At 38.8% G+C, this 27,259-nt stretch overlaps 1 protein-coding gene across 2 annotated transcripts in view; it reads right to left on the bottom strand.

Moving 5' to 3' along the window:
• Positions 1-1,416: 1,416 nt before the first annotated feature.
• CSMD1 (CUB and Sushi multiple domains 1) overlaps positions 1,417-27,259 on the bottom strand; it is a 2,926,925-nt gene continuing 2,901,082 nt past the window's right edge. The window contains exons 69-71 of one of the 2 annotated variants that reach the window (XM_075340315.1): positions 10,005-10,134; positions 9,065-9,148; positions 3,766-3,846 (exon numbers count right to left, since the gene is read on the bottom strand). In XM_075340315.1, coding sequence (XP_075196430.1) covers positions 9,082-9,148; positions 10,005-10,134 — 197 coding nt within the window. In that variant the 3' untranslated portion in view covers positions 3,766-3,846; positions 9,065-9,081. Of the gene's footprint in view, positions 3,847-9,064; positions 9,149-10,004; positions 10,135-27,259 lie in introns of both variants that reach the window. The other variant, XM_075340314.1, reaches the window with a different exon arrangement.

Below are 27,259 nucleotides of genomic sequence, written 5' to 3'. Positions count from 1 at the left end.
AGTTACCTGACGAGTCAGCTGATCGTAAGTCTCGGAGTGACGCCGGCGCATGGCCGGTTTAACCTATCAGTGGATGCCGTCAGGAGACTTCATCACTGATTACCGGCAGCTCCTGCAGCGATCAGACGGGATCAGACTCCGCTCCAGGAGCTGCCGGTAATCAGCACATAAGTGAGTATCTTTTTTTTTGCACTGATGCATCAGCTGATTGTATAAATGGCTTTTATACAATCAGCTGATGTGTGATGTGATACACATCCTGGAACCTGACACATCATCTGATCACTTTGCCTTCCAGCAAACTGATCAGATGATATTGGATCCGGATTGGACGGCGCGGGACCCTTGACCCAGGATTACTGCGGAGGGGGGTTCTTTATTTCAATAAAGATGGAGTCATTAATTGTGTTGTGTTTTATTTCTAATAAAAATATTTTTCTGTGTGTTGTGTTTTTTTTATCTTTACTAGAAATTCATGGTGGCCATGTCTAATATTGGCGTGACACCATGAATTTCGGGCTTAGGGCCAGCTGATAATATAAAGCTAGCCCTAACCCCATTATTACCCAGCGAGCCACCGTCACCAGGGTAGCTGGAAGAGTTGTATACAGCGCCAGAAGATGGTGCTTCTATGAAAGCGCCATTTTCTGGGGTGGCTGCAGACTGCAATTCGCAGTGGGGGTTCCCAGAAAGCATGGGCACCCGGCACTGTGGATTCCAATTCCCAGCTGCCTAGTTGTACCCAGCTGGACACAAAAATTAGGCAATGCTCACGTCATTTTTTTTTTAATTATTTCATGAAATTCATGAAATAATTAAAAAAAAATGGGCTTCCCTATATTTTTGGTTCCCAGCCAGGTACAAATAGGCAGCTGGGGGTTGGGGGCAGCCCGTACCTGCCTGCTGTGCCTGGCTAGCATACAAAAATATGGCAAAGCCCATGTCATTTTTTTGTTTGGGGGGCAAAGAAATCCTGCATACAGTCCTGGAATCAGGATGCTGAGCCTTGTAGTTCGACAGCTGCTGTCTGCTCTCCTGCATACACTATTGGATGGAGGATGCTGAGCCTTGTAGTTCTGCAGCTGCTGTCTGCTCTCCTGCATACATTATTGGATGCAGCTTGCTGAGCCTTGTAGTTCTGCAGCTGCTGTCTGCTCTCCTGCATCCACTAGTGGATGGCGTATGCTGAGCCTTGTAGGTCTGCTCCCCCTGACTCTCCCTCCAGCATACAGTCCTGGATGGAGCATGCTGAGCCTTGTAGTTCTGCAGCTGTCTGCTCTCCTGCATACACTAGTGGAGAATGAAGAACATATGGAAGAAGGAAATGACATCAGACCTTTTTTTTTTTCAACAATCTTTAATGGCAATGTTCACTGATAAAAAAACGCAGTGAGAAAAAACGCAGCAAAACACAGCCAAAAACGCACCAAAATGCGTTTTTAAAGACGCTTCGTTTCTGTGCGTTTTTAGCGCTCAAAACTGCACAAAAACGCAGCATCAAAAAAACGCAGTGTGTGCACTTAGCCTAAGAGCTGTAACATCAGATATTTTGAGTTGTGGATTCTGTGTTATCAGCTGTAATATATGGAGTTACCTGCCTCTAAACCAGTACAGCACCTGAACATCACATGTTTTTCACAGACACATTGACTTGTATGGATGAGTGTGCCCTTGCTGTTGGTTTAAAATGGACATGTCTTCATGTGGATCGCATGGACACACTTGTAATTCACACAAACACATGGTTCATGGGAAACCAAGGAGTTGTGAAGATCATAGATTACTATGCGTGTGTATGTGTCTCCGGTACATGTGAAAATGGACATTAGAGGTACCGCAAACACGGACATGTTAAGTGGGCCTTAAAGATTGTGTATTTGCAGAAAATGATCTATTCTGCAAAATCAATGTTCCCTGTTTAATGTTTTTTTTTACATCTATTTTGTTCCTAATTTTTCATCTCCTTATTTAAAAGTAAAAAAAATCCCAAAATCATGTACTTTTTATTCTAATCACAATTTTAATTGAATGACAATTCCTGATCTGTAGAGATTACTTTTCAGCAGTTTTCCCAATATACCAAGCAAGAACATTTCTATTTTAAATTGGATATAGATAACACAGGATTCATCATTCATTATATTTACTAATTACCTTCCTCCCTTTTCTTGCTCAGTGCCAATGTTCAGGTTAAAGACCATGCCTAAAACTCATTCTTGGTGAATGTCAATAAGTTTTCTATTGACGTTGACATTGAAACAGCTCAGGTAAGATGAGTGCCTCATAATTATGCATAGTTAAAAAATAATTAGAAAATAGAGCACATTATGTTTTTTTGCTTTTAATTAATTAAAAAATAGTTGATACATTCCCTTTACGAAACCAGTGCCACTGCTTATAGTAGGCAGAGAGGTTAAGGCAAGGATATCTGTATGCCCCAATATGAATTATAGAAATAGATTATCTTCAAAATTTGAACTTTTTTGAGACAAAGGAAGATGGAGCCTAATTTAAGATAAAATAAATTGTAAGTCATTACTAAATATATCTGCTTTTAAGCTTTCTGTAACATAAGAACACTTATTGCATCAAAGTAACACCTACAGTACTGAAACCTTAAAATTCCAGGACAAAAATACCTTTGTATTTAATCCTTTTTGTTGTTTGAATAAATAACTTTTCACAATTTTCTCAAACATCCGCTGTTTAATTGTATAATACAAATTTTTTAATTCAACCCTGTTTTTTATTTATTTTTTTTTATAAGAAAATAAGACATAAAATATATATTGTACAAAAATCGACTGCTGCTTCTGGACATGATGTCATATGTTGGTTTATGAAGATGTAAAATCTGTCTGTAATAAAATGAACAGAAACACAGTTTCTTTTTGTTAGGAAATGATGACTCATTACGACTTCCAGAATCATGAGATCTGGTGTCTAGTGAAATGGGTGGCATATGAGGATGGATATATTTTTTTAACAATTGAACAATTTCATTATAAACCCTGTTTTTTCTTGATGACATGGAATTCACTCGTTTCAAACATACTAGTGCAAAAAAATTGTGCAGGAATATTTTGCAACACCAGCTGAATGAAAAAATTTGCAAACCCCAGTGCACAAATAGTGTCTGATAAATCTGGTTGCTTTAAACTGTTACAAAATGTCATTGATTTAATGGTAAAGCATTTTTTATGTGCAACCGTAACTTAGGTCGTCCTTTCCTTCAGGTTTAGTGTGTGTCAGTCAGGACATTCATGTTTCTTGGAATACAAAAATTATAGATGTACTGTGGCATTTTCATCCATCACAGTACATAACTGATCCAAGTGCCCAAAAATATTGCATGAAAGGCTTTTGCCATATACATCATAAACGAGGCATCAAAATAACAAGGTGGCATAACTCTGTAGTCTTCCTGAAGGAATTCTTGATGGTAAGCAGCTTGCAGCCAGGCATTGTAATCCTATTGGTAATGAAGGGATGTCTTTACTTGATCTTCAGAAGACTCAACTCATTGAAATCAAGAACTAGAAATGCATGTACCGTTTGTTGATCAATGGTGTTAAAGATTGCAGCAGCAAAGCCAGAAGTAGTAGATATTGGTTTAGGGCACCAATGGAATTTCTGCTTGTCCATCAGAGGTATGGCTATGAATCAGTCTTTATGGGCACCAAAGGCTATACCACTGTGCAAACTGTGTTTAATGTTGTGTCAAATCTAACAGCTTTTGCCTCTGTGGGTTTTAAGTTTGTATCATACATTGGATTTTCAAATGATGCTTGTCCATTACTGTTTTCATGCCCAGCATATCCATTATACTGCACTTTGGGTCTTGCTCTGTAAAATAAAAGATTACAATTAAGCAAAGAAATGGAAATTAAAATCTTATATATAATGTAACTTATTTATATACTGTATATGAATATTCAACTATTTGAATGTAATAAAAATATGCCACATGGCACTCAAAATGAAAAAAAAAAAATCCATGTGTAAAAGTTTCCACCAAAAAGCAAAGATTACAAGGTTATTTGTATTTGGGCACTCTTAATATTACAAATGTTGCATTGACAGTCACAACTAATGGTAGTGGATGTAGCTGTGCAATAGACCTTATTGGTCCAATTCAGTCTAAATATCAGAGGACAGATATATAGGGTTCCGTGCTGTACTATTATTGTTTTTTCACAGACATTTGGGGGTAACACATAGAGACTATACAGCCTATTGAGGTGTATATGAGCCCAAGAGAAACAGGTAAAAGCGTTATTTACTGTGTCATGGTTTCATTTTTTTCTCATAGTTTTTTTAAGGTTGGAGGTAGACTTAAGTCTATCGAGTTCAACCCATAGCCTAACATGTTGATCCAGAGGAGGGCAAAAACCCCATGGGGCAGACACTAAGCTCCAAGTTAGGAGAAAATTCCAAACCGACTCTACATACAGCAATCAGACTAGTTTCCTGGATCAAGACCCAATTACAAAATCTAGTGCACATAACCAGTAATATTTTATTTTTCAACAAGCGCATCCTGGCCTCTCTTAAATTTTAGTAATGAATCAACCATTACAACTTTATGTAGCAGAGAGTTCCATATTCTTACTGATATTACAGTAAAGAATCTGCATCTGTTTTATATTTTTTTAAATCACTGATTTTTCTGTGTGTATGTGTTTATTTTTTCACTTATAGGATTAGTGTTGGGGGAGTCTCATAGACCCTCCCCATCACTAATCTAGGGCTTATTGGCAGTTGTGAGCCAACATTAACACCTTATTACCCCGATTGACATTGCACCAGGGCAATCAGGAAGAGCCGAGTAAAGTGCCGGGATTGTCCCATCTAATGGATGCAAAACTCTGCGGCAGCTGCAGGCTACTATTTTTAGGTCCAGGAGGCTACTAGTAAGCATGAGTCTCTCCAACCTGAGAATACCAACCCCCAGCTGTTGGGCTTTATTTTGGCTGCGTATCAAAGTCGGGGGGTGCACACATTGTTTGTTTAATTATACATTTAAATAATTTAAAAAAGCCACATGCAGTTACTCTTATATTGATTCATAGCCAAGATAAGTGCACAGCTAGGGCTGCAGCCTGTAGCCATGTTTTATCTGTGCTAGTATCAATACAGGCGGACCCTATAACAATTGTATTTATTTATTTATCACCAGTATAAGAACACAGCGTGTCCAATCAATCACAGACACTGTCTCATATTGTGGGGGCCTGGTCCAACGGCAGCCAATAAGAGACTCCGGTGAAAGGGGAAAGCAGTGAATATGCATTAGTGAAAATTGTCAGACCCGTAAGTAATGCTGCAGGTGCTGGAATGCAGTAAGTATGTACTGCTTTAATCCTTTTATTTCCTTTTTTTACAGTGGCCAATCACAGCTATGCCCGTACATGACATGGCTGTGATAGGCAGGGAGAGGATGAGTTTTGCCATCTGATCATTTACCGATTTTTGGCAAGATTGCTGACTTCTGCGATGAATGTTCGGATGTGCAACCCTGAACCGATCCAGCCAAAGATTGTACTATTTTAACATTTTCCGATCTTTGTCAATTAGGATAGCTCAACTCTAGTTATGATGGTTCCGCCTGATTTGAAAAAAATATAATATGTAATGTGATAACTGCAAGTAATTATGGGAAAGCCTCTGTAGTCATGGCTGCAGTTATGTCAGCCTTCTGTGACTTATGCAATCGTCTTCAATGTGCAGAAGGCATGTTTTTGAGTAAATCATCCAAATCAAAACAGATATTGTTCAAATTTGTTGGGATCTGCAAATTTATAAAATGTTATCCTCTCTAGTACTGAACATTAAAAATTCAATCAATAAAAAAAACTTGCCAAAAAATTTAAAACTAAGCAAAACTACATTACTTTGTGCAAAACTTCTAAATATGTAATAAATCCTGAGTCAAATCAGCGAATGAGAATGCCCTAAAAGTTATATTTCTGCATCTATTCTATCATATTTTTGTGTAATTAATTTTGTACTGGCATTAAAATGCACTTTCCCCTGAACTTCAGCAATTGTAATATGTTTTTTTTTCCCTTCTGACCATCTACCCATTTTCAATGAAATATGATGCAAGCGTGTAAATTATAACAAAAAATAATAGTAGTAAAAGTGTTAGTATGGCTAGGCAAATCAGGATCAAGTGCAGAGACTGCTTATTTAATTAGAGGTAAATTTAATACATCATCTATGCTCAAATGTAATCTGCATATTTATATATTGCATTAAGCATATCTCTGCATTAGGAAGATCACAGCAAAGCAATAACAGGGTGTCACAACAATGAAATATGTATCCCTTCTGAGGTTTAATTATAGCTTTACATCACGTTTTCTGTGGAATGGAAAATGTTAGAAGCAGCAATCGAGCAGATGTCAAAAGTACAGCAAAAAGAGGAAAGGTAAGGAATGGTGTACTGCTTTGTGTGAGAGAAGGCAGCATACAGACTAACTTTACAGAATAATCATACATTGCTGTATATATGCACTTGATGCTCAATATAGAAAAGAAGTTAACATTTTTAAACCTGAAGCTATGTTCAAATCTAAGGAAAGCATAACCAGTATAATTAAAGTGAAGATAAGCTATTGTAATTTATGTACAATATAGTGTATAAAATATGTCTTGTCTAAATCTCCATATTTTCCATGGACTACTTAATGTCTAATAATCACTGTGAAATGTAAATGTGTCCCTTATCCTGCTAATGGGAACACAATTAGCATGTGACTTCCACCTCTGACACCTTAAATACCACCTTTAGTAGGGTAATTCAGATTATAACTAAGCCATATTCTGGAAATCATATGATTGTGACATATTTAAACAAAATTCATATTATCTAAATGTTATATCATATAAATAGTTGGAGGGGGTGGGGGCAAATGTGTATTTGTGATTAAAACCCCACCCCAATCCCAGAGATGGACTGTTTATAATCACTTAATAATTTCCTTGATGTAGAACAAGTTGGGAACCCAAACCAGTTGAACTTGTATTTACATTCTGACCCATGTTCCTGGGAGTAGAAAATAATTTTCTTTCATAGGGCTGCTAGGTAAAGAACTTTCTTGATTTTTGTTCACTTTTTGTTTCTATTACTGTTTTGCACCTTTTATTTACTGTATGTCTGTTATTTCAATATTTTTATACATATTAAGCACTGTACCTTTTGTATTTCAAAGTTTAAACATTTAATAGATTTGCCTTGTTGCCGTAAAGAACCAAAGCGTCTTCATAAAGGCCAATTGGTAGATTGTACAAGTGACTTGTGTATGGCCTATGTGCAATGAATACATTAAGTTCTTGACATTGGGGATTAGCACCGATTTATCAAGTGATGGCAGCATTGAGCATTTTTGGTGTGTGGACTGGTTGGGGTACAATCTGTTTTCGATCTGTTGCTTGAATGAGGGGTAAGTGTGATATTTAGCTGTAGAGTGATATAGATCCCTTGATTTGGAGTCAAGTAGGCTAAAGAAGATAAGCACAACCAAGGAAGGGGAAAAGAAAAGGTTCAGAGGACTGAATTGAAGACTGCAGGAATGCTAGGATAGATATGCAGTGAGGTGAGATTTTTTTTTTCCATTTTATGCATGTCTTTCCATTCCAAGGAATGTTCAATTTGCAGAAAATAACTCATTAAAATCTTATTTCCTTGAAAAATATGTGATTTGTTGAATTTGAAGCTTGGCAGATTCGATCATCTTTACTAATGAGGATTAGCAATATAGCATTTAGCTGTACCAAGTTACTTCCCACGAGCATGAGAGTACTCAAGGATATATTAAGGCCCGTGATTCAGATTTTGCACTCTGGCTTAATGGAACATCTCAATCTTGTCCAAAACAATCCATATTCTAGCAAATTTAATTCAGAGAAGAGAAGATCAAGGAAAATTAAAATTTATCACAGCTGTTCTCCAGTACCATCACGAAAGTTATGGCAAATGATAAAGGAAAGCAAAAAAGCTAAGACTAAGACTTTTCTCTCTATTTTGGGAGTAAATGATTTGAAAAATATGCAATCAGTATGTTTTTCAGAAAAAAAGAACAAGAGTTACAGAAATTATGGAATATTCATTCTATTATTAATGTAAAGCAAATCCATAAAAATATTTTATGGTTGGCTGAGTTTATTAGGACTATGTAAAAAGTAAATGATTAAAATTTCAGATCCTGACCTATTACTGGCAAATATCAGCCTGGTGTATTTCTAGTGCAGAATATTGTCTGCACTTGGAATGCTTCATAGCTAAATTATATAAAAGATATTTCACTAGAAAGCGAGAATAGTCATTTTCAATATATATTTTTTTTGTAATAAGATATAAAAAGAACAAGAAAAAAAATAAATGTGCAATGTAGTCATTATCAATTCCAAAGCAGAATTATGCAAAAAAGTATGTTACTGTAAAGAGTGAGGCTTAGAAATTGTTCACTATGCATATTGAAATGCTAGAGTGTAGCATGGGGCATCCCTTAAAGGAAGACCTGAAAATTCTCCTGACATGTCTGATTTATGATCACTTGAATTGCTCCTAATATAAAAACTGTATAACGTGTTTTTTTTAACTATTCCTTCATTTTTTTCTTGTGCAAAGGTATGATTAAATTCTCATCTGGGTGTTACCTATGTTTATACTAATGACTGTGAATCTGCATCCTCTGCCACTGCTCAATCAGCATTAAGAGCAATACACCTTATTGATGATGATAATAATAATAATAATAATATTGTTGTTAAAAACTATGGAAGCTATTGACACTATATTAGATTAGCAAGTATATGAAATAAAAAATACGTAAATATATAAATTGACAAAGCATCAGTAACACCCAAATTATTCATACATTTTCAGGAGAAATAGCAAAGGATTGGAACACCATTTTTCAAAACAGAAGTATACCTTCATTGTTATTTTACAGGAAAATACGTTATGTATTTATTATTGACTTTATTAAAAAAATACAGACATGTCAGGAGAGGTGGTATGTCCTTATTAAGTACAGAGCCATATATTTCAACTTACATACAGCTGTTTCAGGCTTACGTGCCCTCATCAGTGCAAGAGATTGAAATCATGGCTTCTGTTGTATAGGACCTGGGTTTTAATCTGTAAGTACAAATACAAAATAATGATTAAATTGGTGAGTAATTAGCATTTTTTTCATGGGATGAATTTAGATTTGTATTTTCTATTTCCATTTAATCTTTTAAAAACTATTTGGAATGAAGATGTTTCATAAATCTGCTTCTCAGAGATGGTGCAACACAATGCATATCGTGTACTGTACTGTCACCATAAATTTGTATTGCAGAATAAACATTAGACAATTTTTCTGTCCTGGGATCCTGACAGAAATATTTAATCAGGACGTCATAGTATTTTTTTTAAAACATGAAAAAGTCTATAGACCCTATACAGGATCGGTTAGCTATTTAAAAAAATAAAAAATAAATAATATCTAAAATGTGAAGAAGGATATCAGGACATGCTTTACTATGGTGATCCATACTAATTAGAATAATAATTAAAAAAAATGTGAAAAAGCAAAATGCAGACAGCCTGACCACTTGATATATTCTGTACTAAATGCTTAACAAATGACAGTTACGCCTATCAAATAAATTTAAATGTGTTTATGGCTGGAAATCATGGACCAATGAACTAAGTAACTGATGTTGTGTTGTAGGTTGTTTTTTTTTAATATTAAAAGGATTAGTTAAGTGCAAATGATGCTCATCGTTAAAAATGGGAGATCCATCTGCACCAACACACTATTTATATGTGTGTGCGTGTATGTGTATATATTATACTTACTGATATATGTATTTTTTGGGATAAAAAAAAATATATCTAAAAAAGATGAGTGAGTTGATATACTGTATACACACACACACACACACACACACAAATACATACAAATCTCTATATCGTTTTTCTTACATTTAATTGCATTAATATTTACCTGTGTTTATAAAGGTAGAATGCAAATCCTGATAGTATAAGTGCAAAAAATGGTACCAAGATTGCAGCTGCTACAGAACTACTGTTTGTGCCATAGTAATTATTGGAAGAATCACTGACGTTAAGAGGATCTGTAAAAAAACAAATATTGTTAACTGACAAAAACTTTCATTAATTTCAACAGTATGAATATTGACTGTGATTTCTAAGTTGTGGCAAAGTTTTGGTAGGCACTATAGCTTGCCGAATCGTAGCAGTGTGTAACATTTAAACAATTAAGATTTGGCTCTTCTTCCAAGTTTTAGTAATCATCACACGTCTGCAAATATCCAAAGCTCTTTGAGAAAAGCAGGAAAAGAAGTCAGTTGGCTCATGACTGCAAGTATGCAAAGTTCATAATTATGGTAACATGATAATGGCCCAAACCATAAAGCAGATCAAAATACCAATATATACACTGTCAGGATTGGGGATACTGCAGTGATTGATAAAACAATTTCCCTTGTCTTGAAAACACATTAAATACTGTCTGATCTATTGTCTGAACTAGCCTGATTATCTTTTTTTTGCCTGATATATATATATATATATATATATATATATATATATATATATATTTATATATATATAAATATATATATATATATATATATATATATATATATAAAAAACTATATATATATATATATATATAATGTTAGGTCCAGAAATATTTGGACAGTGACACAAGTTTTGTTATTTTAGCTGTTTACAAAAACATGTTCAGAAATACAATTATATATATAATATGGGCTGAAAGTGCACACTCCCAGCTGCAATATGAGAGTTATCACATCCAAATCGGAGAAAGGGTTTAGGAATCATAGCTCTGTAATGCATAGCCTCCTCTTTTTCAAGCGACCAAAAGTAATTGGACAAGGGACTCTAAGGGCTGCAATTAACTCTGAAGGCGTCTCCCTCGTTAATCTGTAAGCAATGAAGTAGTTAAAAGGTCTGGGGTTGATTACAGGTGTGTGGTTTTGCATTTGGAAGCTGTTGCTGTGACCAGACAACATGCGGTCTAAGGAACTCTCAATTGAGGTGAAGCAGAACATCCTGAGGCTGAAAAAAAAGAAAAAATCCATCAGAGAGATAGCAGACATGCTTGGAGTAGCAAAATTAACAGTCGGGTACATTCTGAGAAAAAAGGAATTGACTGGTGAGCTTGAGAACTCAAAAAGGCCTGGGCGTCCACGGATGACAACAGTGGTGGATGATCGCCGCATACTTTCTTTGGTGAAGAAGAACCCGTTCACAACATCAACTGAAGTCCAGAACACTCTCAGTGAAGTAGGTGTATCTGTCTCTAAGTCAACAGTAAAGAGAAGACTCCATGAAAGTAAATACAAAGGGTTCACATCTAGATGCAAACCATTCATCAATTCCAAAAATAGACAGGCCAGAGTTAAATTTGCTGAAAAACACCTCATGAAGCCAGCTCAGTTCTGGAAAAGTATTCCATGGACAGATGAGACAAAGATCAACCTGTACCAGAATGATGGGAAGAAAAAAGTTTGGAGAAGAAAGGGAACGGCACATGATCCAAGGCACACCACATCCTCTGTAAAACATGGTGGAGGCAACGTGATGGCATGGGCATGCATGGCTTTCAATGGCACTGGGTCACTTGTATTTATTGATGACATAACAGCAGACAAGAGTAGCCGGATGAATTCTGAAGTGTACCGGGATATACTTTCAGCCTAGATTCAGCCAAATGCCGCAAAGTTGATCGGACGGCGCTTCATAGTACAGATGGACAATGACCCCAAGCATACAGCCAAAGCTACCCAGGAGTTCATGAGTGCAAAAAAGTGGAACATTCTGCAATGGCCAAGTCAATCACCAGATCTTAACCCAATTGAGCATGCATTTCACTTGCTCAAATCCAGACTTAAGACGGAAAGACCCACAAACAAGCAAGACCTGAAGGCTGCGGCTGTAAAGGCCTGGCAAAGCATTAAGAAGGAGGAAACCCAGCGTTTGGTGATGTCCATGGGTTCCAGACTTAAGGCAGTGATTGCCTCCAAAGGATTCGCAACAAAATATTGAAAATAAAAATATTTTGTTTGGGTTTGGTTTATTTGTCCAATTACTTTTGACCTCCTAAAATGTGGAGTGTTTGTAAAGAAATGTGTACAATTCCTACAATTTCTATCAGATATTTTTGTTCAAACCTTCAAATTAAATGTTACAATCTGCACTTGAATTCTGTTGTAGAGGTTTCATTTCAAATCCAATGTGGTGGCATGCAGAGCCCAACTCGCGAAAATTGTGTCACTGTCCAAAAATTTCTGGACCTAACTGTATATCTGATGGCCATAACATAACCTAAGGTGTTTTGAGCCATGTGCAGACTGACCCAGTGGACAGAATTTTGTGCAATTTGCTATGTATGCTATTCAAGTCATGGGAAAATGGAAGGCATTGTTAAAACATTTTTATATCAAAACTCCCCACTGGGTGAAAAATGTTGCACTGTACAGTGAGCGAGCGGCCCAAAAACTGTGTGCGGATAATTGGAGATGTTAAAATTATTCCACAGACTAGCATAACTGTACAATATGGCACCATTATGCATGGTGATCATGTTCAATCTATGCAGAACATGTTCGACACTTGCGTGTAACATGTCTTGTGGGATGCTGCACACTTCCAAAATCATCCGGTCTTTGAGGTCAGCCAGGGTGTAGACATTGCCATAATAAACATACTCTTGCTAGTGTCCCTACAACCAAAAATCACAAGAATTGAGATCAGGCGAACGTGGTGGCCATGTATTAGGGAAGGAGTGGCTCAAAATCCTGTCATCGAGAAAATGTGAACTCAGAACGCTCTTCACATGATTTGCGATGTGAAGAGGTGCTCCATCATGCATGACGGTGGTCGTCTGAAGACACTGCCGCTGTTGGAGTTGTGGATCGACCACTGTTTCCAGCATTGTCTGGTATCTTGCTGCGGTCACAGAACAAGGAGCAACCCCAGTTGGCCTCATTTCTTTGCAAAAAAATGGTCCGAGGATAAATGATAAGATGAAGCCAACCCAAACAGTTACCTTTGGTGAATGCAGCGGAACCCTCTCTATTGCATGTGGATTTTCGGTATCCCATATGCAATAATTTTTCGTGTTTACCATTCCATTCAGGTAAAAATGCGCTTTGTCGTATAACAGAACATTCCATGGCCAATTGCCATCCACCTCAATTCTCGACAGAAACATGAATGTAATTGTCATGAGGGTATCATTGTCATGGGGAAGAAGTTGCTGATGATGGCTAATTTTGTATGGGTATGCCCGCAAGACCTTTTGAAGAACTTTCCACATTGTGCAGTACGGGAGCCCCAATTGCCTGGAAACACTATGTGCACTGCTGATCCCGGCAGGGTTGTCCCACAACGGCAATGGCAATGTCCTCCACAACCTCTTTGCTTAAGTTGTCGCCGGCACCCTGGCTGAACACTCAGTAATTCTGTTGTCTCAAAACATGTCATCATCTGTCTCAGAGAATTGACAGCTATTGGACCGCTACATGTGTGAAGGTCTTTCAAATGATGAAAGGCTCTCAGTGCAGCTGTAGCATTCTTGGCATTCTCATATAACAAACACACTAACAGTGCATGATCTGGCAAAGAGACAAGCATCTTGCAGACTGAGTTGCAAGGTGCTGTTTCTGTACAGCGCCTTTTTTTCACTTAGTGGGGAGCTTTGGTATAAATTTTTTTTAGGATGCCTTCCATATGCCTTGAATAGCATACATACCAATTTTCAACCAATTCTGTCCACTGGGTCAGTCTGCACATGGCTCCAAACACCTTAGGTTATTTTATGGTCACCTTGTACTTACAAGTATAAATTAAACTCACACCAATACAAATAAGATAAAGTTAGCTAGGAATGTGCAACATTCTTTATTTAGAAGAGATCCTCAGTAATTTGGCTCCTAACAATAGGTTTCAGGGATAAAACCTCCCTTTCTTTGTATTTCAGGTATCAGTGAACTCATGTCTTTCCGTACAGAATGAAGATCATGATTTATTCACAGATACATACATATATTTCTAACTGTATAAACATTTTAAACCTTTAGTGTAAGAAAGTCCAGGTGAAGCCAAAACACATTTGTATAACATTTATTTATATATCCATGATTTAATAGGCTCTGTTCACTAGAGATGAGCGAACCGGTCGTGGTTCGGCTTGAGTTCGGTTCACTGAACTGAGGTCTCGTTCGAGTTTGGTTCGGCGAACCGCTTGAACCGCATAGGAAACAATTGGAGGCAATCACAAACACATAAAAACACCTAGAAAACACCCTCAAAGGTGTCCAAAAGGTGACAAACAACTCACAACACAACACAAACACATGGGAAAGTGACAAGAACAAATTCTCATGTGAAAACAGCGTTACGAGGAAAAAGAGGATGAGACACAGATATAGGCATGGCATGCCCTTCTAAAATCATCTAAAACACCGGAAAGTGACTCCAAGTGGAGTCTCCCTTTTTTTTCAAAAATTGGGCCACACAGACACCCACCCCTTCAGTGGCAGCACTTGTGCCCCAGTTGTACACTTCACAGGTAGATTTGCATCAAGCACATTCAAAAATACGCAATCCTTAACTGTCCCCAGGATTGTACCGGGGTAGGTAGCAACGTTTTTGCTGAAACATGACTTGTTCATCTTGGGTCCTTTTTAAAAACACTGCAAGCAAGGGTTACTCCAAGCGGAGTCTCCATTTTTTCCAAAAATTGGGCCACACAGACACCCACCCCTTCAGTGGCAGCACTTGTTCCCCAGTTGTACACTTCACAGGAAGATTTGCATCAAGCACATTCAAAAATACGCCATCCTTAAACGTCCCCAGGATTGCAGCGGGGTAGGTAGCAAAGTTGTTGCTGAAACATGACTTGTTCATTTTGACTCCTTTTTAAAAACACAGCAAGCAAGGGTTACTCCAAGCAGAGGCTCAATTTTTTAAAAAAATTGGGCCACACAGACACCTACCCCTTCAAGGGCAGCACTTGTGCCCCAGTTATACACTTCACAGGTAGATTTGCATCAAGCAAATTAAAAAATACGCCATCCTTAACCGTCTCCAGGATGGCACCGGGGTAGGTAGCAAAGTTTTTGCTGAAACATGACTTGTTCATCTTGGCTCCTTTTTAAAAACACAGCAAGCAAGGGTTACTCCAAGCAGAGTCTCCCTTTTTTCCAAAAATTGGGCCACACAGACACCCACCCTTTCAGTGGTAGCACCTGTGCCCCAGTTGTACACTTCACAGGTAGATTTGCATCAAGCACATTCAAAAATACGCCATCCTTAAGCATCCCCAGGATTGCACCGGGGTAGGTAGCAAAGTCTTTACTGATCCCAGATCTGTTCATCTTGGTTCATTTTTAAAAACACTACAAGCAAGGGTTACTCCAAGCAGAGTCTCCCTTTTTTCCAAAAATTGGGCCACACAGACACCCACCCCTTCAGTGGCAGCACTTGTTCCCCAGTTGTACACTTCACAGGTAGATTTGCATCAAGCACATTCAAAATACACAAGCATTTACTCTCCCCAGGATGACACAGGGGTAGTAAATTCCTTGTGGATCCATAACTTGTTCATTTTGATGAACGTTAGTCTGTCCACATTGTCACTGGACAGATGCGTGTGCCTATCTGTCGGCACACACCTAGCAGCACTGAAGACACGTTCAGAGACAACGCTGGCAGCTGGACATGACAAGATCTCCAAGGCGTAAGTGGAGAGCTCTGGCTATTTTTCAAGATTTGAAGCCCAAAATGAGCAAGGCTCCAGTTGCAAAGTCATGGCATTGATGTTCATTTAAAGATACTCCTGTATCATCCTCTCCAGCCGTTGACTATGTGTCAGACTTGTTGTCTCTGGTGGCCTTGCAAAGGATGGTTTAAAAAAATTATGAAAAGATTTAATAAAATTGCTGTTACCAGCACCAGATACGGTGCTGCTGGTATGGTTAGACTGTTGAAGATGATGAGACCGTCCCATGTTTGTCGAATTACAACTGGGAGATTCACTCCGTGCACCATGGGTGTTTTGTGGAAAAGCCAAGTTAAGATCGAGTAACAGCTTTTGCTGATACTCCTGCATACATGCGTTTCTTTCAATGGCTGGAATTATGTCACAAAATTTGGACTTGTACCGGGAAACTGATAGTGTGGCAAGCCAGTACTCATCATCACTTCTAATATTGACAATACGAGGTTCATGTTGGAGGTAGTGCAGCAAGAAGGTGCTCATGTGTCTGGCACAGCCATGCGGACCAAGTCCACGCTGTTTTTGTGGCATAGAGGTGCTAACAGTTCTTTCTTCCTCTGACATCTCCCCCCAACCTTTTTCAACTGAAATTTGACCAAGGTCTTCCTCATCCGCTGAGTCTTCCATGTCCATGGACAGTTCGTCCTCCATTTCTTCATGTTCTCCTGCACCTTCCTCAACATTTCGCCTGCTACCATGCGCCCTTGTTGATCCCTGTCCCCCATGGTTCCATGCCTGCCGCCTTGGTGATGATGAGCGTCTGGACCTTGGTGATGTTGTTGTCTCTTGCGCATATGAATCCTCCTGTACTTCCTCCCCTTCCTGTTGTCCCACCCCCTGAGTCCGAATAGTGTTTAGCGTGTGCTCCAGCATGTAAATGACTGGAATTGTCATGCTGATAATGGCATTGTTAGCGCTAAACATATTCGTCGCCATGTCGAAACTGTGCAGAAGGGTGCAAAGGTCCTTGATCTGAGACCACTCCATCAGGGTGATCTTCCCCACCTCTGCATCTCGTTGGCCCAGGCTATACGTCATGACGTATTGCACCAGAGCTTGGCGGTGCTGCCACAGGCGCTGTAAGATGTGGAGAGTCGAATTCCAGCGTGTCGGCACATCGCATTTCATGCAATGAACCGGCAGGCCGAAAGACATCTGGAGCGATGCAAGTCACTCAGCTGCGGCGGTTGAACGGCGGAATTGAGCAGACAGTTTTCGTGCCCTGTTCAGAAGGCCATCTAGACCGGGATAGTGTGTTAAAAATTGCTGGACAACAAGGTTCAACACGTCAGCCATACAAGGCACGTGTGTCACCTTGCTCAGACGAAGGGCCGCACCCAGTTTGCAGCATTGTCGCACATGGCCTTACCAGGCTGCAGGTTGAGTGGAGACAACCATTTACCAAACTTAGTCTCCAGAGCTGCAAACAACTCAGCCGCTGTGTAACTCTTAGTTCCAAGACATTTCAAGACAAAGACCGCCTGATGCCGTTGCGCTCTGCTGCCAGCATTGTAATGAGGGGTGTGTGATTCCTTCTGCGCAGTTACAACGCTGTGGCCTGACCAGGCAGGCTTGGGTGGAGGTGGAGGACCCAGACGAGGTTGAGGAGGCAGAAACAGTGGCGGAACTTGGACAGACAGAGGATTGACACACAAGTCGTGGGGACGGCAAGACTTGTGCAGCAGACCCTTCACCATCTATCACCAAGTTACCCAGTGCCCAGTCAGCGACATGTAACGTCCCTGTCCATGCTTACTGGTCCAAGTATCTGTGGTGAAATGCACCCATTCACACACAGAGTTTCTGAAGGAAGCGGTGATGTTGTGTGCGATATGCTGGTGTAGCGCAGGCACACCTTTCTTAGAGAAGTAGTGGCGACTGGGCATCTGGTACTGGGGCACAGTGACAGACATAAGGTCTCTAAAATCCTGTGTGTCCACCAGGCGGAAAGGCAGCATTTCGGTAGCCAAGAGCTTACAGAGGGAAAAAGTCAACTTCTTAGCTTTGTCATGGGTCGCAGGAAATGGCCTTTTATTTGTCCACATCTGAAGGACAGAGATCCGGCTGCTGTGTGGAGACGGTGGTGAGTAGGGTGTCCCTGGAAAAAAGCAGGTTTGTGAGGAAAGTGCAGGCATAGACATGATGTTGCCTTCATCCAACGTTGGTGCTATCGATGTCTGAGAGAGCTGTACACACGCACTTGTTTCCCTTTCCAAACCAACTGATGACCTACCAAGCAAACTGCCTGTTGCAGTTACAGTAGTGGAAGTTGTGCGTGGAAAACCAGATGTGACAGCTGTCCCCAGTCCTAGAAGATGAAGAGCGCGCGGATGCACTGGAAGAGGCAGGTGGTGGATGGTCCGCTCCGCTAGGCCGCATTGCAGCACGGTGAGCTTCTTACTGGGACATATGATATTTATTCATGTGACGATTCATGGAAGAAGTTGTCAAACTGCGGAGGTTTTGCCCTCTACTAACAGAATCACGACAAATTTTACATATCACATGATTTGGGCAATCTTTTGCTATGTCAAAAAAGGACCAGGCTAGGCAAGGCTTAGAGGGCATGCGACCTGCTGAGCCACCCCGACTAGTGCTCAGAGGCAGAGTGGTGGCTGAGGATGCAGTTGTAGATGTCCTACCAGTACTACGACTTTGTCCAGGAAGGCTCAAGGTAACTTCGTCGTCAGTAGCATCCTCCTCCACCGCCTCTGTTGACCTCCTCGAGTGCCTGACTGTGGGTTGACAGTAGGTGGGATCTAGAAGTTCCTCATCAAGTGTTGTATTTGTATGCCCCTCCCCCTGAGACCGAGCCTCTTCCTGCCCTGAACAAATATTTAAGTTGTCATCCCAATCTGGTATCTGCGTCTCATCGTCATCAGTATGTTCATCATTGTCTATTACAACAGGTGTTTCACTTTGTGAATATGGGTCAACATTATGCTCAGAAACTTGGTCATCACGGCCTGAATCTGAGTCACAAAGATTCTGGGCATCACTGCAGACCATTTCCTGGTCTGTACTCACTGTAGCTTGGGAGCAGAACTCTGATTCCCATGCTATAGTGTGACTGAGCAGCTCTGCAGACTCAGCCATCTCTGTTCCACCATATTGTGCAGGGCGGATGGAGACTTGAGAGCTGGGAGAAAGCAAGTGTGATTGGGATTTCAACTCAGAGGACTGGTGTTTTTTGGATGCGGTAGTTGAGGTGGAGGAGAGGGCACTTGTTGGACCATTTGAGATTTATTCAAGCATTTCCTTTTTTTGGGCAACATCTACCTTTGTTCCAGTTGTTCGTGTTCGTAAAGAAGGGAGTACATCCGATTGTCCATAGAAAGTAGTAGACATCTTTCTTTTGCTGGAAGATGGCCTATCTTCAGCAGATGTTTATGGAGCTTTGACACCTTCCCCACGGACACAACCTTTTTTTCCTTTTCCAACACGCCTGTTCCCCTTTCCACCAGCATCTGTCATTTTGCCACTCATTTTGCTAGCGAAAAGAATGTCTACTTAAATTGTGGTAATAAAAATTGAGAGGTGGTGTAGATTGCAGCGGTGGTCTACCTTTATTGACAGCAGAATAAACAACAATAACTATCCCGGACAATGAAACTATGGCCCTTAAAATGGCAGCACAGTTTGCTAGTATAATAGCTTAGTAAAAATGAGTTTGAGTGTACAATGCAGAGGTGCTGCAAATAGATTTGCACCAGTGGAACACTAATGAAGTCCAACAGCAACTTTTAGGATGCCACTAAGTTTCCTCAGTGTTTGGTATTATAATGGCTTTGTAACAATGAGCTTGAGTGTGCAATGCAGAGGTGCTGCAAATAGATTTGCACTAGTGGGACACTAATGGAATCCAACAGCCACTTTTAGGATGCCACTAAGTTTCCTCAGTGTTTGCTAGTATAATGGCTTAGTAACAATGGGCTTGAGTGTGCAAAGGGCAAGAGGGTACAGTGGCCAGGTTGTGGGTCAGTGTAGAGGAAAGGAAGCCTCACTTTCTATCCCTCCTAATGGTGAAATGCAGCAAGGAACTCCCTGACCTTAGCTACACAGACGCTCTTATCTGTAGCTGTTAAAAACTCTTTCCACGGACCTGACTGTCACCTATGGCTCTGAGCCTGCTGTAATTAGCCCTTAGAAAGGCTGAAAGAAACTTCTATCCCTATTCTGTATAGCGCTGTGTGTAGAGCGTTTACAGCAGTATCGGAGACAGGAGCTGCACCTGCGGTGGCTGACACTTAGACGCAGAAGGCAGATAATGGCGTCCAGACGGGCAGATGCCCGTATTTATAATGCAGGGACATGTGACATGGACATCCTATCACACATGCCGTTGCTTCTATGGCTAAAAGTCTACTTAGCTGTGTGTATGTCTGGGATTGGCTGACATACTGGCCTGCCCCACTACACGCGCGCTTAGGGAGGGAAGGAAGAAGAGAAAAAAAAAATGGCGATCGCCATTATCCCAGCAGCAGTGATCTGAACGCGCTTTTCTCGCACACTATACGCTGAAATTTCATAATAATGTGAGTCACAGAGTGACTTACACTATTACAGCGGAAAGCCAGCTAGCAATTAGCTTGGCTTTTTGCTGCTAGAACCGTTCTCGAACGTAACTAGAACTATCGAGCTTTAGCAAAAAGCTCGAGTTCTAGTTCGATCTAGAACAGCTCCCAAAATCACTCGAACCGCGAATTGAAGAACCACGAAAAACGAAACGCGCTCAACTCTAGTTTTCACATCTTCTGTAATGATCTGTTTGTAATAGATCCATCAGATGTCTATTATCAGATCCGCTAACGGATCGTACAAATGAATCACTTTTTATAACTGATCTATTAAATGATCCATGATCATTATAGTCAATTGAATAGATAAAGGATCTGTTATCATTTTAAGCCTGTGTAAAATGGTGGTATTTATTTAGGAGGCAGAGTGGCTCAGTGGTTAGCACTACAGTCTTGCATCACTGGGGTAGTGGGTTCAAATCCCACAAAGGACACCAACTGCAAGGAGTTTGTATTTTTTCCCTGTGTTTGTGTGGGTTTCCTCAGGGTTCTCCAGTTTCCTCCCACACTCTAAAGACATACAGATAGGGACTTTAGATTGTGAACCCCAATGGGACACTGTTCTTGATGTATGTTAAGCGCTGCGGAATATGTTAGCGCTATATAATAATAATGATTTATTTGGCAATTTGCTAAATCAGACTTTCAATTGTCTAAATTTCCCAGGACTTACAAATTTCATGAAATTCAACATAGTTTCGATTTGCTTCAATTCAATTGACTCTTTTCTATGGGTCACCATTTGTTATGTTCTCGTATATATGACTTGTAATTCTTTTAAATTGTTTAGGTTTGGTCTTCTGTGTATATTTTTGTATCTTAAGAAAAATATTGTTAGTATGATATCATTAGTCTTATTTTTGTTTTTTTGAAGACTGACTTTTGTGGGTTATTGTGATTTATCGATATTTACAGCTTCTTACAAATGAGACTCTTAGTAGCAGTTCTAACCTTTCTTTTTTGTGCGTTTCTTATAATATAAAAGATAAAGATCTGAGAAATGACTTTGAAGTCTCAAGCCTTGGCTTGAGGATCGAGGATTTCAAATAAAAATCCTCTGAAATAATATATTGTTGTATTTAAAAAAATATATCTTTGTACTCTTTAAGGCAGTAGATAAAATAGATAAAAATTGAGAATCCTTAGCAATCAGCTATTATCTACCGAGGACTCTCAATTTTTATCTTTTGCAATTATAGAAACATACTGAAAATCTTTTTTTTCAACAGTGTGGGGATGTATTTGTGTTTAGATAATTTAGAAAGGATAATGAAGTGACTGTGTTGTTTTTTTCTTGTATTTGTACAAAGCAACGAGAGAAAAAAAACTTGAATGAAAATGTAATGAAGATGCTGTATTTGGTCCATTAGATTTTGGACACTTTATTCCAGCATTCACCTTCTGTGCTGGTAAAACAAAGGCAGAGTATGTTATTTCTTGGATAATGATGTCTCTATAGAGAATAGAGAGAATCAGAACCAATTAAATGATAACAGCTAAGCAAAAATTAGAGGTGTCTTTTGTTTGTGACACACTAATAGAAGCCACACAGATATGCTGTGATCAAGGTCATCAGTTTAATGACAAAATAACCAAGAGGATAAAACCCGAGCATCAGGATAGCATTATTTAGTTATTTATTACAATATGCTCAGCAATTAAGATTTAAAAATTCAGTTGATAGCAGGGCCATGGTCATTATTTAGCTATATTTCTGCATCAAAACAATATGATATATTTCATTTAGTAGTGAAGTAAAACTACTATTCTTATAAGGAAAGACTGCTATCTCCCGCTAGAGCTGAAATAACTTGTTCCATTGCTAATTAGCTCCAGTGTATACATGTAAGATTACACTAGTGGAATATATTGCAGGAGTTGTTCTTTCTCTCCCATAACATATTAGTGAACCTTTTTAGTATGCATAAGATATTTTAAGCCATTTTATAGTATAGTTGCAAATGATAGGAAACATTAATTGGAAATCTAAAGAGTTTAAATGTATGTTTTGTTGTATCAAGGAAGTCAAAATTCCAATACATAATTAATCTAGAATTTTAAAATAAAAATTGAGTGACCTTTCGGCAGGAAATCACTTAATAATGGAACTATCAGGCCTGTTTCATCAATGTTGGTGTTTTAAACCTATAAAACAACTACACTGGAGTTAATAAACAATTTTATCTTTATTAAAACAATGCATAAACAATCATGAAATTCATAAAAACAGATGTACAGCAGCAGATGACAAGAAAGGTAAAGCATGCCTGGGTAAGTGGCTGATAATAATAAGATTGTAATAGCAAGATACAACAAATATCACGATGTACAGAAAAATAGTGCAAATAATTATACACTTGGATAAAGCTACAGCAAAACGCGCATCAGGGTGTCCATCTGGTAAAGTTTTTCAGCATGTGACTGGGCTTCACTTATACTGTTAATGGCTTCGTTATCATTTTTACTAAGATGTATTTATTAATAGTCACTGTATTATTATTTTGTGTCAATTAATAACACTATTTATTTATAATTGTGTTTATTAATTATTTGCACTACTTTTCTCTACGTTCTGATATTTGTTGTATCTTGCTATTACAGCCTTAATATAATTAGACACTTACCCAGGCATGCTACACGTTTCTTGTCATCATCGTCTGCTGTACATCTGTTTTTATGAATTTCATGATTGTTTATGTATTGTTTCAATAAAGATGAAATTGTTTAATAGCTCCAGTGTAGTTATTTCATAGGTTTATATCTTCCACTGGTGGACTACCAGGTGGTATTCTTTATTATGTTTTTCTGGCTTATGGTTGTTTGAGTGGTGATCAACATTGTAGGTTTTTGTTTTTTTAATGTTGGTGTTTTGTATTCCAGTTTTGATCCGGGGTTAGCTGGAATAAAATGAACCAAATCCAGTAAGAGGCGGACACCCCCTATTAAATCTGGCACATATTTCAGCAGTTGAAGTGCACGCCTGTCATAGACTAGAGTACATTTATTGAAATTATAATTAATGTTTTGATCTGTGATAGTCAACGCTCTCCTACTAAACTCCACTTATTTCTAAAAGAGTGCTTGGAGCTGGAGTAAAAATTACAAAAGTTGCTACATTACATTTATGTGCAAATCTGAGTTGTGCAAAAATAATTTAACATGTCAAAAAGCTTAATGCCAGTTTTCACAGGCAAACCAATTATTTTTGCCTCTGTGCTCTATGAGTTAGTCACTAGTCTTCATTCAACATTATTATGTACCTGGCACTTGTAATCATAGGAGACACCTATAAAGCCAATTAGAGGATGTTGGTGTCAGAACTGAAGTTTGCCCTTGTTGGACTGCCTTGGAGCACTGGACTGAATTAATGACCAGGGTAACACAAATCTTTTTGATCAACTTTATTTAGAGGTGGTGTACCATTTCTGATATTTATTTCACATTCACAGGATATGATAAAAATGTCTGATAGATAATAGCTCACACCTGGGAATCACATCTATCTCAAGAATGAAGCCCTGGAGATGATCCAGGTGAGGTCCCTGAATTTACAAGCCTGCATCTCCTGCCAGAAACCCACATTTTTTTGCCATGAGATGCAGATTTGGGGCTGAAATTTTTACACCATATTCCTGCTGTGCCTTCAGTATGTAGAAGAGCTGAAATTGTCATGAGACCCCGTGTGGATTACATTGGACCTTGGTGTTTTGGGGGTAATAAAGGGGTGAAAGAGAGGGATTTTGTTTTGAAAAGGATATATTCAATGGTTTGTGTTTATTTATTTTCCCTTACAGATTAGTAATAGGGAGTGTTGTAGACCCTCCCCATTACTAATCTGCGGCTTATTGGCAGCTGTGGGCTGTCATTAACCCCTTATTATTTCCAATTGCCACCGCACCAGGGCAATAGGGATGATCAAGGTAAAGTTCCGAGGTTGTCACATCTAATGGGTGCAACAATCCTGGGTGGCTGCAAGCTGCTATTCTTAGGCTAGGGGGGGCAAATAACAATGGGACTCCCAAGCCTGAGAATACTAGCCCCCAGCTGTTGGCTTCATCATGGCTGGTTATCAAAACTGGGGGGGACTGCACACTGGTTTTTAAAATTATGTATTTAAATAAATAAAAAAGCTGCATGCTGCTTCTCTTATACAAAGGGGGCAAACCCAGGAGGGGTTAATTTTCACTGAGGTAACCTGCTTTATTTGGGTGTTGACTTTGTAAGGGAGGAAGCTAATGCATGGGCATGACAGGGGTTAGTTTGTACTGACGTGTTTTTCCCCTTTGTTTAAGTCGGCTCTATTTTGCCTTTGTATCCGGTGGTGTGTGATATACTCGGGGAGAAGAATGAGGTTAGATCTGTCTTATTTTTTGCTTACATTTTAATGCACTGCACTTTATATTATGTACTATCTGTTTTTAGACATTTAGTATTAAAAGTTATATTTTAATCCTTGCTATATAGCTATATCTATCAGGATTTGGGCTGCATATCTTGACTGCGTAGCAGGAATTGCTTTTTTAGTTTATCTGTGCTGGGTATCATATATGGGGACCTTCCTTTAATTTTTTTTATTTATTTAGTTTTACAATACGATTGTGACCCACAGACAGGGTCTGTGATTGGCTGAAGATAGACATGCTGTAACACAGGGTGGGGTACTCTCTGACTGCAGCCAATCACAGACTTGGGTACTGCTGTTGAGCGGGGAAAGCACTGCATATGGAGGAGCAATAATGAGCGGCCTCGAAGTTACAGCTGTGCAGGAGTCTCGATAAGTATATTGCGCTTACTTTGTTCTTATTTTCTTTATTTGTCCTTTATTTATTTTTTTATCCTTGTTGCAAGATCATTACCCAGATCTCCATTAAAACTCCGGGCTCAGGTCCATCACTCTGGTACTTTTGAAACCACGTGGATCTTGACTTTTCCAGTCCGGGTCAGCCCATCACTACTCTACTCTTCATTTTGTGTTTTGGAAGGCTGAGCTACGAAAAGTTTTTTGATGTAAAGATTTCACCATATTTTCATAAATTAAAAATATTGCATCTTTTGAAGTATTTTCTAAAAACATACGGGACATTTTTATTCAACAAGTATATATATAAAAAAATTGCACTTATATACATAGAAAAAAACTATGTAAGCAAATAATATAAACATTTTCCTATACGTGTGTATTCCAAAATAGTGATAAAGCAAAATATTGGTGCAATTATTGGCAATAAAAATACTAAGGCCCCAATTTATCAATGTGATTATGATAGAATTGCAAAGCTACTCAAAAATGTATCAACTTTTAGCACTTTGAAAATGGGCAGAGCTGAGGTAGGACAAAGTTGTGATACCACAGTTTGTCTAACTCATAACAAGATGTGGCATAAGTTACTCCAGGGATAGTATACCAGTCGCTCCGTAGACAAAGGTTTGTGGCAAAATACACAAGGAACATACCAGTTGACAGACACTTTTGATTATTCAAGGTCTCAGTTCCACTTGCATATTACTTCCGAAGCAAGCGCATCAGAAGCAACAACCTATTGACCCTTGGCTCAGGCTCCACTGGAAGGGTGACCCAAGTGTCATGCAACTGTAATCTGATCTTATGATGAGATCACGGCTGCAGAGAAGAGGTAAAGAGTAGTCTCTCCCTTTGATACATGTCTCTGAGTATATCGCACTGCACTTGGATGACATACGAATGCAGTGTGATGTTTCTCACATGCGTATAGACTTGCATGGGTGCATGTGAGCCGATACTTGCTGACCAATGCAGCATGCTGCAATTCTTTTCTCATGCCAATATGGCATGAGAATAAAATTGCAGATGAACACTACCTCATAGTTTTATACTGGTACAAGTGCAATCCAATGTTTTATCAGCTTTCACTCATCCATGTAAAACGCAACTGGAATCAAGGGCTAAGAATCAGTAAAGGTCTGTTAAAGAATAAGTAAGGTCTTACTTAATGAAGCAGAACCTATGTCTATGCTCATACCACAACAAAGGCTAAGCTTCTAATCTACAAACTAATAAATAAGGTTCTATTGCCAGATGGAGGCAAAAAGATTTTTGACTACTATTACACTAGTACTCCACAAAAATAGATACGAAACACCCTAGAATACTAAGTTTTTTATCCTTGAACGATCCAGGAAAAAAATTGTATCATTTATTCAGATATTTTTTTATTAATGGAAGATTATGAGTATATGACTAAGGGATGCATTTTTTAGACTTTTTCACCCACTATTTAACTTTAGCAGGTTTTCATTTAAATTTTCCACAGTGGGCTTAAAATCTGGTGAGATTAGGATATACCAACAGTGAAAGAGTAGATAATTCAATATAATGGAGTCTTCCTTGTGCTTAGATCTTCAGGATTAAGGGTGGATGGATCAATATGCCTGTTCTGTCAAGGATAATATAAAACAAAAATAGAGTGGGTAGGAAATGGAAAAGGCATTCAATTTCTCATTTTCATTAAAAAATACATCAAAATTGCAACATATGTCCTAATATTTCTTTATAGCAGTCTGATTTTTCTGATAGAGGGTTGAAAACATGTATAAGCATGGAGTATTGAAAGATAATTGATGAACCTGTAACAGTGTTTAAGAAAGGCATCTGTTTACCTTCTATTTAGTTGTTAGGAAAAAACTGGTCATGATGAGCTAGCATATCTTGTCTTTTTGTAGTGGCAAAAATAAGTTTGGATATTGGCCATTTATCTTTTGTAATATATCCAGATTTGCAAATGCATGCATCATTGTTCTGTAAAACAACCCTGTACCAACATTTTCATATATGAAGACTTTGGGAAAATATATACTGTATGCATGAGTATAGAA

The sequence above is a fragment of the Anomaloglossus baeobatrachus genome, chromosome 3 (genome assembly GCF_048569485.1).
Source record: "Anomaloglossus baeobatrachus isolate aAnoBae1 chromosome 3, aAnoBae1.hap1, whole genome shotgun sequence".
NCBI lineage: Eukaryota > Metazoa > Chordata > Amphibia > Anura > Aromobatidae > Anomaloglossus > Anomaloglossus baeobatrachus.
Note: the sequence above shows the minus strand (reverse complement) of the source record. Positions and strands in the feature narration are given on the sequence as shown.